The 14,472-nt window shown below is 39.9% G+C and overlaps 1 protein-coding gene across 10 annotated transcripts in view; it reads right to left on the bottom strand.

Annotated features, from left to right (window-relative positions):
- napepld (N-acyl phosphatidylethanolamine phospholipase D) overlaps window positions 1-14,472 on the bottom strand; it is a 62,705-nt gene that overhangs the window by 28,109 nt on the left and 20,124 nt on the right. For all 10 annotated transcript variants that reach the window (XM_060842817.1, XM_060842816.1, XM_060842814.1 and 7 more), the window contains one exon: window positions 2,942-3,056. In XM_060842817.1, coding sequence (XP_060698800.1) covers window positions 2,942-3,056 — 115 coding nt within the window. The remainder of the gene's footprint in view (window positions 1-2,941; window positions 3,057-14,472) is intronic.

Raw genomic sequence — 14,472 nt, 5'->3', positions numbered from 1 at the left:
GTCTTGGTCACTAATAATTATCAGGTGGAGCAGGGATCCTAACAATGATCTATAGAGAACCCTTCTATAGACTGACGCCAATCAGATAAACAACCATTCATCATTACTCGGTTTCTTGTCACTCAGCCCTGCTGCTACTCCTAAATTGACCTGAAATCGGGTTATTTAAATTGGCTACCTGCTTCTGTTTGGCTTTCACAAGCTCTGCCAGGTAATGACCTCTAGGAACTACATCCTAATTAATGCCTTCAGGAAAACAGAAAAGAAATTACAGCAAAGTTAACTAATTTCTCTAAAACGGAAATCTTTAAAATGTTTATTCTGGAGGAAAGCTTTGGGAGCTGCTTAATATTATAAACAATGCTGAGGAAGAGAAAGATAATCAAAAGATTCCCTCAAGGTAGGGAAAGAATAAGATCTAATTAAAATATGAATGCAATCCATTGCAATGATGGTGAATATAGCAACTTGGAATGTGCTTACACAAGTAATCCTGTTCAATATAACAGAAAATCTGTCCAGACTTGGTTTCAATAATAGGTAATTACAAGGGATACACCCAGGACAGAATGAGTCAGACAATTGCAAAGGATGAATACTAAGATTCTATCTTCTCCAGATGAAGAGCTGTTTTGATGAAGAATTACCCTTTCTCTTTGGGGGATTTAATTATGGATTCACATGGCCAATTTACTACTCTCAAACGAAGAGGTTACGTAAACAAATACTCAGGAAAAAGGAGATACCAATCAAGAAAATGGCAGAACTAAATTCCACTGTCCCTCAACAATTCTAAGTTAACAGATCAGATTTTGCAGATGCACTGTGACCTATAAAACGTTTGATTAGAGTGAGGAATCCTGCAAAGTTGTAACATCTACAATATCCTATGGACAATATATTTTACTTTCAGATTTACAAGAGTCATATATAGTCAAAGGTGATGCTTTATTAGTTCTTAGATATTTGCTTATAAGTAATATACATACTAATGCTGATATTATTACAGAATCACATACCATTAGCTTGTACCTTGCTACAATGTTTTGATTTCCAAAAGCTGAGTGTGTTTTTTTTATGGAGAATGCAGATAAACATGAGGAGGTACGGTGCTCCACATTAAAATCCCAAATTAAATTCCTAGTTCATGCTAAATTAGCTAATCGCAATCTGAGCAAAGGTGGATGTCTAGTAATTTGCTTCAAAATTTTCAAACTCGGCACAGAGGAGAAGTTCCATTCCTGATCATAATGCAGTCTGATTTTTTTTTAGTTTCTTTTCTCCAATCTATCCTAAATGTTTAGGCTCCATGCAGGAATATACCCTTCTGGTTGTTATTTAAATGTTGTTTCTCCAATAGCTGCTGCTCTCATTTCTACTATGAGGAGGAACAGCAGTGCAAAAGGGACAAAATCACAGGCAAAGCAATTCCCTGCATGTAAGTTGTGAGCAGAAAGTGGTTGCACTAGCTCCCAACATATGTTCCTGCTTCCTTCCTCCCTTGTTATAGGTGTTTCTACCAGAATATTTCTAGAGCAATGCTGTGATTGGGTCAGTGACCACAGAAGGAAGGTCTCAAATTCTTTAAATTGGTAGAAACACTACTAGGGTCTCCTCTTTTCCCAAGTTAGCTGTAACATCTATTCAGTCCTTAGTTCTTTGTATTTTCTTGAGGCTTATAATTATTTCAATAATCAATTTAAATTATTCAAATAGTTCAAATTAAAAAGACATTGTAAACAAATCAATTCCTTAGTAGAAGCAGCAAACCTAGAAAGTAGGATATAAATACCATAAATTATTCAAATGGGTCATAGTATCACCAGGTTTGTGTTGAAGTAAAAAGATCATTAGTTTACATTTTCGACTGGCTAATTGCCATGGAGCTGGTCTGTAGGGATAGAAATATATGTTTGATTTAATCTAACTGTGTGTGTTCGTAAACAGAAGTAGGCAGTCAGCTTTGTGGGAACTGGGAGAAGATTGCACAGAATCTGAAACAAAGCAGTCTGCTCCTGTCCAAAGCCGGGACTCCAAGGCACAGACACCATGAGAAACCAGATGTATTCCTGATTTTGTAAGTTATTCAGTTAGAGACAAAAAAAACTGCAGATGCTGGAATCCAAAGTCGACACGCAGGAGGCTGGAAGACACAGCCAGCCAGGCAACATCAGGGAGGTGGAGAAATCGACATTTCAGGTTATACACAAAATGTTGACTTCACCACCTCCCGATGCTGTGTGGCTTGCTGTGTTCTTCCAGCCTCCTGCTAGTCACTTTATACATCACTCAGCAGGAATGTTGTGATGGGAGACAGGACTGCAGATGCCGTAAATCAGAGTCAAGAATGTGGTGCTGGAAAAGCACAGCAGGTCAGGCAGCATCCAAGGAGCAGGAACAGGAGCAGAAGCAGCTTTGGCCTGAAATGTCAAATCTCCTGCTCCCCAGATACTGCCTGACCTGCTGTGCTTTTCCAGTACCACTCCCTCGACCCAGGAATGTAGTGATGCCCAAACTTTAACTGAAATGTCTACATTTGTGAGGTTTTGAAGCAAAGCTGGAAGGTAATTTAGACAACAGCGTATGAAAGGATCCCCATGAAATCTCATATTTTGGAGAGCAGCTAGAATACAGCTGGATAAATCAAAGTGAATCCTGGAGAGCTGTGTGTAAACTTCGATTGATCCCAGCTGGCAAATTTCTCTTTAAATGTTAACAATTTCTGTGGAGAGCCTAAATAGATAGAGTTGGTCAGTCAACATATACTGTCAAAGATTCACACATGCAGAACAGTGCTAACAGAGATTGCAACTGCCACTTTATTTTTTTTACTTCTGATCTATCCAAGATAAATCATATGAAAATTCAAGTATATGAATTACAAACATTAAAATTAACTGTCAGGTGTCTGAAATGGCACTCTGATAGGCAAAGGACTTACCTCATTGGCTAAAGCAAATGTTCCCCAGTGTATTCCTACCGACTTTTTTGCTTGAACATCTATATGAATCCTCACAGCCTCCTCTGGGTTCACATGATTATACTTCATAAACCATCTGAAACAGAGACAAAAACATAGACTGGTAAATTAGGAACCTCAAACTGAATAGTAGCAGAAACTTCATATTTCTGTACTGAATATATACAGATTTATTACATCCCCTTTGCCTATTAGAAATGCATCATCACTTTCATGAAGAGAGTAAAGTGAAAAACAAAAGACGAAACAGAAATGGAATCAATGCCTAGTGCATGTACAAACCTAACACTGTCACTTACATGCTAGTTCTCAACTCACATGGAGTCATAGAGATATATAATCACAGAAACAGGCCCTTCAAGTCCAACTCGTCTATGCTTACTCGACATCCTAACTGAATCGAGTCCTCTTTGCCAGCATTTGGCCCATATCCCTCTAAACCCTTCCTCATAACATACTCAGCCTTTTAAATGTCGTAATTGTACCAGCTTCCACCACTTCCTCTGGCAGCTCATTCCATTGCTGTGGTTCTGCTCACCGAGCTGGAAGTTTTTGCTGCAAACGTTTCGTTCCCTGGCTAGGGAACATCATCAGTGCTGTTGGAGCCTCGTGTGAAGTGCTGCTTTGATGTTTCTTCCGGTATTTATATTGGTTTGTTCTTGCCGCTTCTGGGTGTCAGTTTCAGCTGCAGTGATTTGTATGTGGGGTCCAGGTCGATGTGTCTGTTGATGGATGTTCTTGCCGTTTCCGGGTGTCAGTTTCAGCTGTAGTGGTTTGTATATGGTGTCCAGGTCAATGTGTCTGTTGATGGAGTTTGGGGATGAATGCCATGCTTCTAGGAATTCTCTGGCTGTTCTCTGTCTGGCTTGTCCTATGATAGTGGTGTTTTCCCAGTCAAATTCATGTTGCTGGTTGTCTGAGTGTATGGCTACTAGATACCATGCAAGGACTGCACAAAACACTATATAGGACAAACAGGAAGACAGCTAACAATCCGCATCCATGAACATCAGCTAGCCACAAAACGACACGACCAGCTATCTCTAGTAGCCATACACTCAGACAACCATCAACAGACACATTGACCTGGACACCATATACAAACCACTACAGCTGAAACTGACACCCGGAAACGGCAAGAACATCCATCAACAGACACATCGACCTGGACCCCACATACAAATCACTGCAGCTGAAACTGACACCCGGAAGCGGCAAGAACAAACCAATATAAATACCGGAAGAAACATCAAAGCAGCGCTTCACACGAGGCTCCAACAGCACTGATGATGTTCCCTAGCCAGGGAACGAAACGTTTGCAGCAAAAACTTCCAGCTCGGCGAGCAGAACCACAACAACGGATACCCGAGCTACAAATCTTCAATCAGATTTTAAGCTCATTCCATACGCACACCACTCTCTGCGTGAAAAATTTGTCCCTTAGGTCTCTTTCCCCTCTCCTTTTAAACCTTTGGGGAAAAGACCTTGTCCATTTATCCTACTCATGCCCCTCATGATTTTATGAACGTCTACAAGATCATCCTTCAGCGTCCGACAATCCAGGGAAAATAGTCTATTTTCACCCCAGTCTATTCAGTCTCTCCCTATAGAGCAAACCTTCCAATCCTTGCAGGTATTTTCTGAACCCTTTCAAGTCTCACAACATCCTTCCTATAGCAGGTAGACCAGTATTGCACGCAGTATTCCAAATGTGGCCTAACGATGTCCTGTACAGACACAACATGACCTCCCAACTCCTATAATCAATTCACCGACCAATAAAGCTAAGCATATCAAGTGCCTTGTTCACTGTACTATTTACCTGTGACTCCACTTTCAGTGAAATATGAACCTGCATTTCAAGGTCTCTCTGTTCAGCAATACTGCCCAGGATCTTACCATTAGGTGTATAACCGCCACCCTGATTTGCCTGTCCAAAATACATTACCTCACATTTACCTGAATTAAACTCCATCTGCCATTCCTCAGCCCATTGGTCCTGATCAAGATCCCATAGTACCCAGAGGTAACTTTCTTTGCTGTCCACTACACCTCCAATTTTGGTGGTATCTACAAACCTACCAACCATACCTCCTATGTTCACATCGCAATCACTTGCCTCCTTGTCAAATTTAAATTGCCCAGAGACAGCGCATGATCTACAATTTGTGTTGTTGTCTACTCTGCTCCAGGCTTGCAAGCCAATCTCAAATCTCTTCAATTCTGCTTCCAAGAACTTCAGTGACCTTTAATTCTTATATGACATCGTGGGCAAAGCCAAGAATTGTTTACCATTGTATACCATTCAGAAAACACAGCCACCCACATTGCTGAGAGTCTGGAGTCACACATAAGTCAGATTGGATAAGTATGGTATATTTCCTTCCATAAAGAAACATAAACCAGACTGGTTATAACAAACAAATGATCATCATTACATGGGATTAGCTCTATATTACCTAATTATTAATTTAAAATTTCATCAGCTGTCTTGGTAGGATTTGAATCTTTGCCCTCAGAGCATTACTTTGAACCTTTGAATTATTAACTCAAAGACATTATCATTACACCACTCTCACTCCAATGTAAAATGCATAGATCAGTCCACACTTGTTCAGCCAAACTTCCGACTCCCATATATTTTGAAGAACTCTGAAATACTTTGATGAGCTTTTCCTGTAAACTCCTCCACCAAAAGACCACGCTTGACAAAGAGATCCAACCGTAGAGGAATTATTTCTCTCAAAGGCTCATGTACCAGTGGAATTCACTACTCTAGAGTGTAGTTGTAGCTGGGATACTGAATAAATTTAAGGAGTAGACAGATTTTTAATTAGCAACAGGTTAAAGGATTATGGAGAATGTGCAGTTAAAAAGTGGAGCTGAGGCTGAGATGAGATCAGCCATGAGTTTATTAAATGGCAGAGCATGCTGAGGAGGTTGATTGCTCCTAGTTCCCATGCTCTTAGCTGCATTAGCTCAGTCTTCTACAAATTACAGGATTGAGTGTTTGACAACAAAGCAAGTCAACAGAAGTCTTAAATTTACAGAGCAACTATCATCACCACATTGCTGTACTTCAGTGAAACCTGGATTGTATATCCAAGACATAATCTACTATTCAAAAACATTCTATCAGCAATGCATCTGCCACATCCTATGGACTCAACAAGCAACATACTCTAATGTCCTTTTTGAAGCCAGATCCATAAGGACTCGGGCAAAACTGAAAAAAAAACAACTTCGGTGGACTGGACATTATGTCGGGATGGTGGAAAAGCATCTACCCTGATAGGTCCTGTTTCTCAATTTTCAAATGGTCAATGTTCCAGAGGAGAACTAAGAAAATGCTCAAAGACTTGTTTACTTGACCTGCTGTAGTCCATGTGGGGTAGGTACTGTTATGATGAAAGAATAGCAATATACTTCTAACTAACTTGGAACTGAGAAGTAATATACGTTTGGTGCCCTTTTCCTTCTGGGTGTTAGAGATTGCTAGTTTGAAAGATGCTATTGACGAAACTTTGGCAGTCTATTACAGGAAGTGAATGTTTATCATAACAGGAAAAGTAAAGATAATTAGACTTTCTCTTTGAAGATGATCACTGCCTGATATTATATAGTATGAATGTTCCTTGCCACTTAGCCAAGGATCACTTCAATATCTGAAGATTTGAGAGTGGAACTGGACACTGCTAACTGGTCTTCAATGAAGCAACTAAAAGATGTTTGAGCATAGTGAAACTCATACATTAATGCTCTAGAGCAGAGATACCTGGATTCCAACAATTAAAAGGTACCTTCTTTTCTGCACTAGGTACGACTCTAACCAATGGAGGATTTTCTGTTCTTTCCCATTTATGTAAATTTTACTACAATTGCTTTAGGGCACACTTTCTCAAATACTGACTTGGTGTCTACAGCAGTCACTCTCATCTTACCTCTGGAATTCAGTCTTTTTTTCTCTGCTGAGTGACCAGAGTGAAACACTAGCTCTTGCAATGAAAAGTCTGAGGTATAGAATTGCAACTGGTACTTTGCAATATAGAAATCCACTTGGTCTCCTAAGCACAACTTGGAGAAATTTGATATTGTATTTGAAAATATGAGTAATATTTTTGGCACTGATGGATATATTTATTGATCAAAATCTAGCATACACCATTAATGATTTATATACATAGTTGAGAGATGTATTTGGGGGAAGGGGGGGGTTGCGGGTGTAGCCCTTCAATTACACAGTAAGTTTAGTCTAGAACAAAGAACATAGAATATTACAGCGCAGTACAGACCCTTCGGCCCTCGATGTTGCGCCGCCCTGTCATACTAATCTGAAGCCCATCCCACCTACACTATTCCATGCACGTACATTTGCCTGTCCAATGACGACTTAAATGCACTTAAATTTAGCGATTCTACTACCAATGCAGGCAAAGCATCCCATACCCTTACTACTCTCTGAGTAAAGAAACTACCTCTGACATCTGTCTTATACCTATCTCCTCTCACTTTGAAGTTGTGCCCCCTCGTGTTTGCCGTCCCCATACTTGGAAAAAGGCTCTCCCTGTCCACCCTATCTAACCCTCTGATTATCTTGTATGTCTCTATTAAGTAACCTCTCAATCTTCTTCTCTCTAACGAGAACAGCCTCAAGGCCCTCAGCCTTTCCTCGTAAGACATTCCTTCCATACCAGGCAACATCCTAGTAAATCTCCTCTGCACCCTTACCAAAGCTTCCACATCATTCTTATAATGCGGTGACCAGAACTGTACACAATACTCCAAGTGTGGCCATACCAGAGCTTTGTACAGCTGCAGCATAACCTCCTGTTTCCGGAACTCAATCCCTCTATTAATAAAGGCCAAAACACTGTATGCCTTCTTAACAACCCTGTCAATCTGGGTGGCAACTTTCAGGGATCTGTGTACATAGACACCGAGATCTCTCTGCTCATCTGCACTCCCAAGAATCCTACCATTAGCCCAGTACTTTGCATTCAGATTACTCCGGCCAAAGTGTATCACCTCACACTTGTCCACGTTAAACTCCATTTGCCACCTCTCAGCCCAGCTCTGCATCCTATCTATGTCTCTCTGCATAATTTAGTTAATATAGAAGCTGAGCCATAAATAGCTTAATGCTCCAGATTTGATCTGGGAGTTGAGCTAACTCAGCAATGATAAGACTACAAGTCCTACAATTAGCTTTAGGATGTTGGATTAATAAAAGGATAATCCTATTTGTATAAACAACCTTTGGTAGAAATACAAGTATTGGCCCTTAAGTGTCAAAATTACATTCAGCACAGATTCCTCCCATGGTCAAATATCATGACAATACTGTTAAGGTCTGCTGGTGAAGGAATCCTAGTTAGTGGAAAAGGTTTTGGGTACATCTGGAGACATCTTTCAGAAAGGAAGTAAAAGGTTAAAACTTAAAAGAAAATGGTCAAGGGGGACATTTTTCCAGGGATATTAGCACCATCTGATTTTCTAATGGATTTAGGATACTTTAGAGAGATTAGCTGCTGTTCTACTTAATTACACCATGCACATTAGTAATACTTGTATATCTGGTAATGACTAACAATGTTCAGAAAACTCTAGTTTTGTTATTAAATTTATGTACTATATAAGAAAACGTGTTTACAAACTACAGGTACACAATCCTTTTTCCAAAATCCAAAAAGCTCTGAAATCCGAAATTGTTTTCATAGAGTGTGGAGCATCATTTTGGCATGCAAACAGGTGACTCAAACTCACCCACACGAACCACATCACTTAGATGTGATGTGGCAGCGTGGCCCAGCATGGGCAGTTAGCAATTGTGTGTCAGTGCTCGTACTACTCACATGTGTCTTCTGTTACATAATTTTTTAACTTTCACTGTGAAAATGTAATTTATTCCAAAGCCAAAAAATTCCAAATCAGAAAAACAACTGGTTCCAAGGATTTTGGGTAAAGGATTATGTACCTGTGGTATATTTTAATATTGGACCAATCTGAGTTTCTTGTCCATCATTTCAAGTTGTGCCCTCCATTGCCACAGCCAGACCTTGCGAACAGCAATTTGCATTAATGTTACCTAACACTACTAACTCATTTGGAACTTCTACAACTGGATAACTTGTACAGTTGAAATAACTGTAGAGAAATTCACACATGCGTTAAAGTATGCAACTTTAATTATAACACATTATGATATCCTGTAAATAATTGGATCTTAAGAAACTTACAATTGCAACTATTATACTCCAGAAAATTTATTTAATGTGATTTCAATGGTAATGAAGGAACTATTAACAAAATACACCTGCATGAACACAGAAGCAAGAAAGTGATGATTAATTTGTACAAATATTCACTAGGCTAACTGTTGCCAAATTGTGTGCAGCTTTACAGACCCCACTGTAGAAAGAATAATGGAGCCATAAAAACACCAAGTTGATTCTGAGGATAACACCCAGGATAAGATGAACATAATTATGATGAGACAGATTAAAAACAGAGCTGCATTCATTACTGCATAAAAAGATCAGAAGCACCAAATTTTGAAATGATAAAGAAAACAAATAATGAAAAATTATTTCCATTAGACAGAATCATACAGCATGGAAGCAGGCTCTTTGGTCCAACTCATTCATGCTGACCCAAGTTTCCCAAACTAAACTCGTGCCACTTATCTGCAAAACCTTTCCTATTCACGTACCTGCCCAAATGTCTTTTAAATGTTATAAGTGTACCTGCATCTACCACTTACTCTGACAGTTCAATCTATATAATGCCACCCTCTATGTGACATAGTTGCCCCTTTTAATTATTTATCCTCTCACCATAAAAATATGTCCCTTAGTTTTAAACACTCCCATCCTAGGGAAAAGACCTTTGTTATTCATCTTATCTATGCCACCCATGATTTTGTAAATCTCTTTATGGTCACCCCTCAACCTCCTATGCTCCAGTGAAAAAAGTCCAGCTCTCCATATAACTCAAACCCTCCAGTCCCAGCAACATCCTTGTAAATCTCTTCTGAACCCTCTCCAATTTAAAAATATCCTCCCTAAGGAGAGCAGAACTGTACACAGTACTCCAAAACTGACCTCACTCATGTCCTGTACAACTTCAATTCCTACACTCAATGATCTGAGCAATGAAGACAAGCATACTAAATGCCTTCCAAACCACCCTGTCTATCTGTGATGCAACTTTCAAAGAACTATACCTGAACCCCTAAGTCTCTCTGTTCACCAACACTACCCAAGTCCCTACCATGAACTGTGTAAGTCCTGCTTTGTTCACTTTACCAAAATGCTATACTTCGCATTATCCGTATTAAACTCTGTCACTCTTCAGCCCATTGGCCCAATTGATCAAGATCCTTTTGTAATCTTAGATAGCCTCCTTCACTGTCAACTATACCTCCAATTTTGGCGTCATCCGTAAACTTACTAACCATGCGTCCTAAATTCTTTTCTCAACCATTTATATAAATGACAAGCAATAGTGGAACCAGCATTGGTCACAGGCTTCCAGTCCAAAATACAACCCTCCATCACCACCCTCTATCTCCTACTGTGAAACCAATTTTGAGTTCAATTGGCAAGCTCTCCTTGAATCCATTTGATCTAACTTTACTAACCAGTCTACCATACAGAACTTTGACAAAGACTTTACAATATTCCAAGTAGATGATGTCTACCTTCTGCTTTCAGCTATCATTTTGGATCATGTCCTTAAAAAACTCAAGCAAGTTTGTGTGACACAAGTTCCCATGGACAAAGCCATGCTGATTATCCTAAATCAGTCCTTACCTCTCCAAATGCATGTAAATCCTATCTCTTAGAATCCCCTCCCTACAACTTACCTACCACTGATGTCAGACTCACCAGTATATAGTTTCAGGCTTCTCCTTACAGACTTTCCTAAATAAAGGTACAACATTAGTCATCCTCTTAAGAATGCCCCTACATCCCCTATATTCTTGAAGAGATTCAGTTGATCCCAGATGTCTATACCTAAAATACACCTCCTTATTTTTGAGAGCCTCAAAGTCTTATTTCATCTATTGTTCCCTACTCCTACAAGCTTTACCCTTCACTCTAACAGAAGTATACTGCCTCTGAACTTCCCTAATCTCACTTTTGAAAGCCTCACACTTGCCAGTCATCTCTTTAACTGAGAACAGTTTATTCCAATCAACTTTTAAAAGTTCCTGTCTCGTACCATTAAAATTAGCGTTACTCCAATTAACAATTCTAACTCTTATACAAGGCCTAACCTTATGCATAGCTATCTTAAAACTAATAGAATTAAAATCATTGGTCCCAAAGTGCTCCCTCATAGCTTTGTTGGTGAATTTGTATTAAGGATTAACACGAAGGGAGAGGTTGAATTTGTTTTCTTACTTTAATGGTTCTTAGAACATGGAATACAATAGAATTCGGCACTTTTCACTACCTCAGAATGTCTCAAAGGGCTTCACAACTGCATTAAAATTTTTGAAATGTAGCCACTGTCATAACACAAAGAACACAACTACCAAAGAAATAAATATTGCCTTGAACACCAGTGAGAAGCTGTGTGCCTTTCTTCAAAATAATGGTGTGGGACCTTTTACATCCACCTGAGAGAGCAGACAGGATATTGGTTTTCTGAACTAAAAGACAGCACTTCTGATAGCGCAGCGCTGAGAGACTGCTGCGCTATCAGCCCCCAGTTTACGCTCAACTACATGGAGTGAGATTGTATCCACAAACATCAGACTCAGAAAAAGCGAGTGCTACCAATACAGTCAAACAGTTAATTAAACTGAGTCCCCTATTAAAAGTGCAGATAAAAGAAAAACGATCAAGGGGATTTGGAGCTTTAAGTTGAAACTGGAAATGTTGGCAGTCTGATGAGCCTCCTTTTGTGCTGACATTTCTACGATAAAGCACAGCATTGCAGAGAGGCCACTACTAATATATTTATTTGAAACTACCAGACCGTTTACAAGTTTTAATGGCTAGACTGTAGAACAAGAGAGATTAGGACATTGAACTTTATAAAGAAGAGGAATTAGTCAGTACAGTGCAAGTCATTTGGATTGGTCAGGATTCACAACTTGTTGATTAAGTATAAGATCTGACCAGTGATAACCTTTATAAGATCAATCTACTCCACTGAGAACCGAAAAAAAACAACAGATATGCCTGCATGATTGCATACCATCATTGGAAATTCCAATCATTCGCATGAATGTAATCTGCAAGATACATGAAAACAAAAATATACCAAAGCATGTGAAGAGGAAAGTAAACCGCTGCAGCTGCTGCTGATATCATCATTACAAGCATCAAGGAGAAACTGGGAGGTGCTGGGACAGACTGCTAAGTGTACTATTTCAAAATCTTTCGAAAAGAACATTTTCATTCTTTGTATTAAATCAAAGAAAATGATCAAATCAGATAGATTGGGAGTAATGATTTTTTTTTAAAAACCCAAATGTTCTCAGTTACAGTTTTTCACTCTGGCATGTGTACCAGCAAGACTAAGTATTATTATATACGGTCTGGCTAAATTAGGTTTTGGCCTATGGTGATAATTTCTGCTCATTGCAGGATATGTAGTCACTGTCTTTCCCTTGAAAGGTTAGTAAAACAAAGATTACAAAATTGGCACTTCATATTGCCAAGGTTGTACATTCCCCTAACACCACTGGTTCCTATATAAATCTAGAGACTGCTACTTTCAGTGAGGTGACATGTTCTGGCGTCCAGAAGGGCATAGGAGAACTCACCAGAGGATCAAACCATGGAAATAGCCTGAAGATCTAAAGAAGGGCTGGTCTAGAAATTAAGCGACATAACATATGATCTCCTGGGGGGTTAGATGATCTTTCTAAGTTTCAATGTGCCACATATACATCATATGTAAAGTGGGGTGCCTGGGACCCCAAATCCAGCAGTCACTCCATGCCGAGTCCACCTTCCACACTTCGACCCAATTCCAAAATTCATGGAAGTTTCTGCCCTTTAATAAAGTGCTCACAGCTACTGTAGTGAAGAATAATCAAGTAATGCCACTGTTGCTTTAGGAGTGGGAATTAGTGTCGGGCATTCAATCCAACATCTGCAATGCATCCTCAAACGGATGGGAATCCCATAAATTTCAAAGAACCACTGCTGGGAGCAAACTTTTGGCTCTTGGTTCTTATTAGAACATGTCGGATGAATGTGGACAGTTTTGTTTTTTTGCAACTAGTCTGACACTAAGACAAAGAAACTCTGAGGTCGCTGAAAGTCAACATGGCTTGGTGCATCAGAAATCATGTCTCACTAACTTGATTGAGTTTTTTGAAGAGTTGACAAAGACAGTTGATGAAGGCAGAGCAACACGGACATCGGCAAAGCATTCAAAGTTTCACATGGTAGACTGGTTTGTAAGGGTACATCACATGGGATCCACAGTAAGCTAGCCAAATTAACAAAAAGACACACTTGAAAGCAGGAGTCAGAGTCATAGAAATGTACAGCATGGAAACAGACCCTTCGGTCCAACTCGTCCATGCCAACCAGATATCCCAACCCAATCTAGTCCCACCTGCCAGCACCGGCACATATCCCTCCAAACCCTTCCTATTCATATACCCATCCAAATGCCTTTTATAATGTTGCAATTGTACCAGCCTCCACCTCATTGTCTGGCAGTTCATTTCATTACCGTACCATTCTGTGTGTGAAAAGGATGCCCCGTAGGTCTCTTTTATATCTTTCCCCTCTCACCCTAAACCTATGCCCTCTAGTTCTGGACTCCCCGACCCCAGGGAAAAGACTGCCTATTTATCCTATCCATGCCCCTCATAATTTTGTAAACCTCTATAAGGTCACCCCTCAGCCTCCGACAGTCCAGGGAAAACAGCCCCGGTCTGTTCAGCCTTTCCCTATAGCTCAAATCATCCAACCCTGGCAACATCCTTGTAAATCTTTTCTGAACCCTTTCAAGTTTCACAACATCTTTCTGATAGGAAGGACACCAGAATTGCACGCAGCATTCCAAAAGTGGCCTAACCAATGTCCTTTACAGCCACAACATGACCTCCCAACACCTGTACTCAGTACTCTGACCAATAAAGGAAAGCATACCAAACGTCATCTTCACTATCACATCCACCTGCAAATCCACTTTCAAGGTGCTATGAACCTGCACTCCGAGGTCTCTTTGTTCAGCAACACTCCCTATGACCTTACCATTAAGTGTATAAGTCCTGCGAAGATTTGCTTTCCCAAAATGCAGCACCTCACATTTATCTAAATTAAACTCCGTCTGCCACTTCTCAGCCCATTGACACATCTGGTCAAGATCCTGTTGGAATCGGAGGTAACCCTCTTCGCTGTCCACACCTCCAATTTTGGTGACATCTGCAAACTTACTAACTGTACCTCTTATGCTCGCATCCAAATTATTTATGTAAATAACAAGAAGTAGAGGACCCAGCACCGATCCTTGTGGCA

Source organism: Hemiscyllium ocellatum, chromosome 23 (assembly GCF_020745735.1).
Source record: "Hemiscyllium ocellatum isolate sHemOce1 chromosome 23, sHemOce1.pat.X.cur, whole genome shotgun sequence".
Classification (NCBI taxonomy): Eukaryota; Metazoa; Chordata; class Chondrichthyes; order Orectolobiformes; family Hemiscylliidae; genus Hemiscyllium; species Hemiscyllium ocellatum.
The sequence above is the reverse complement of the archived record's forward strand: the minus strand, read 5'-3'. Positions and strand labels throughout refer to the sequence as shown.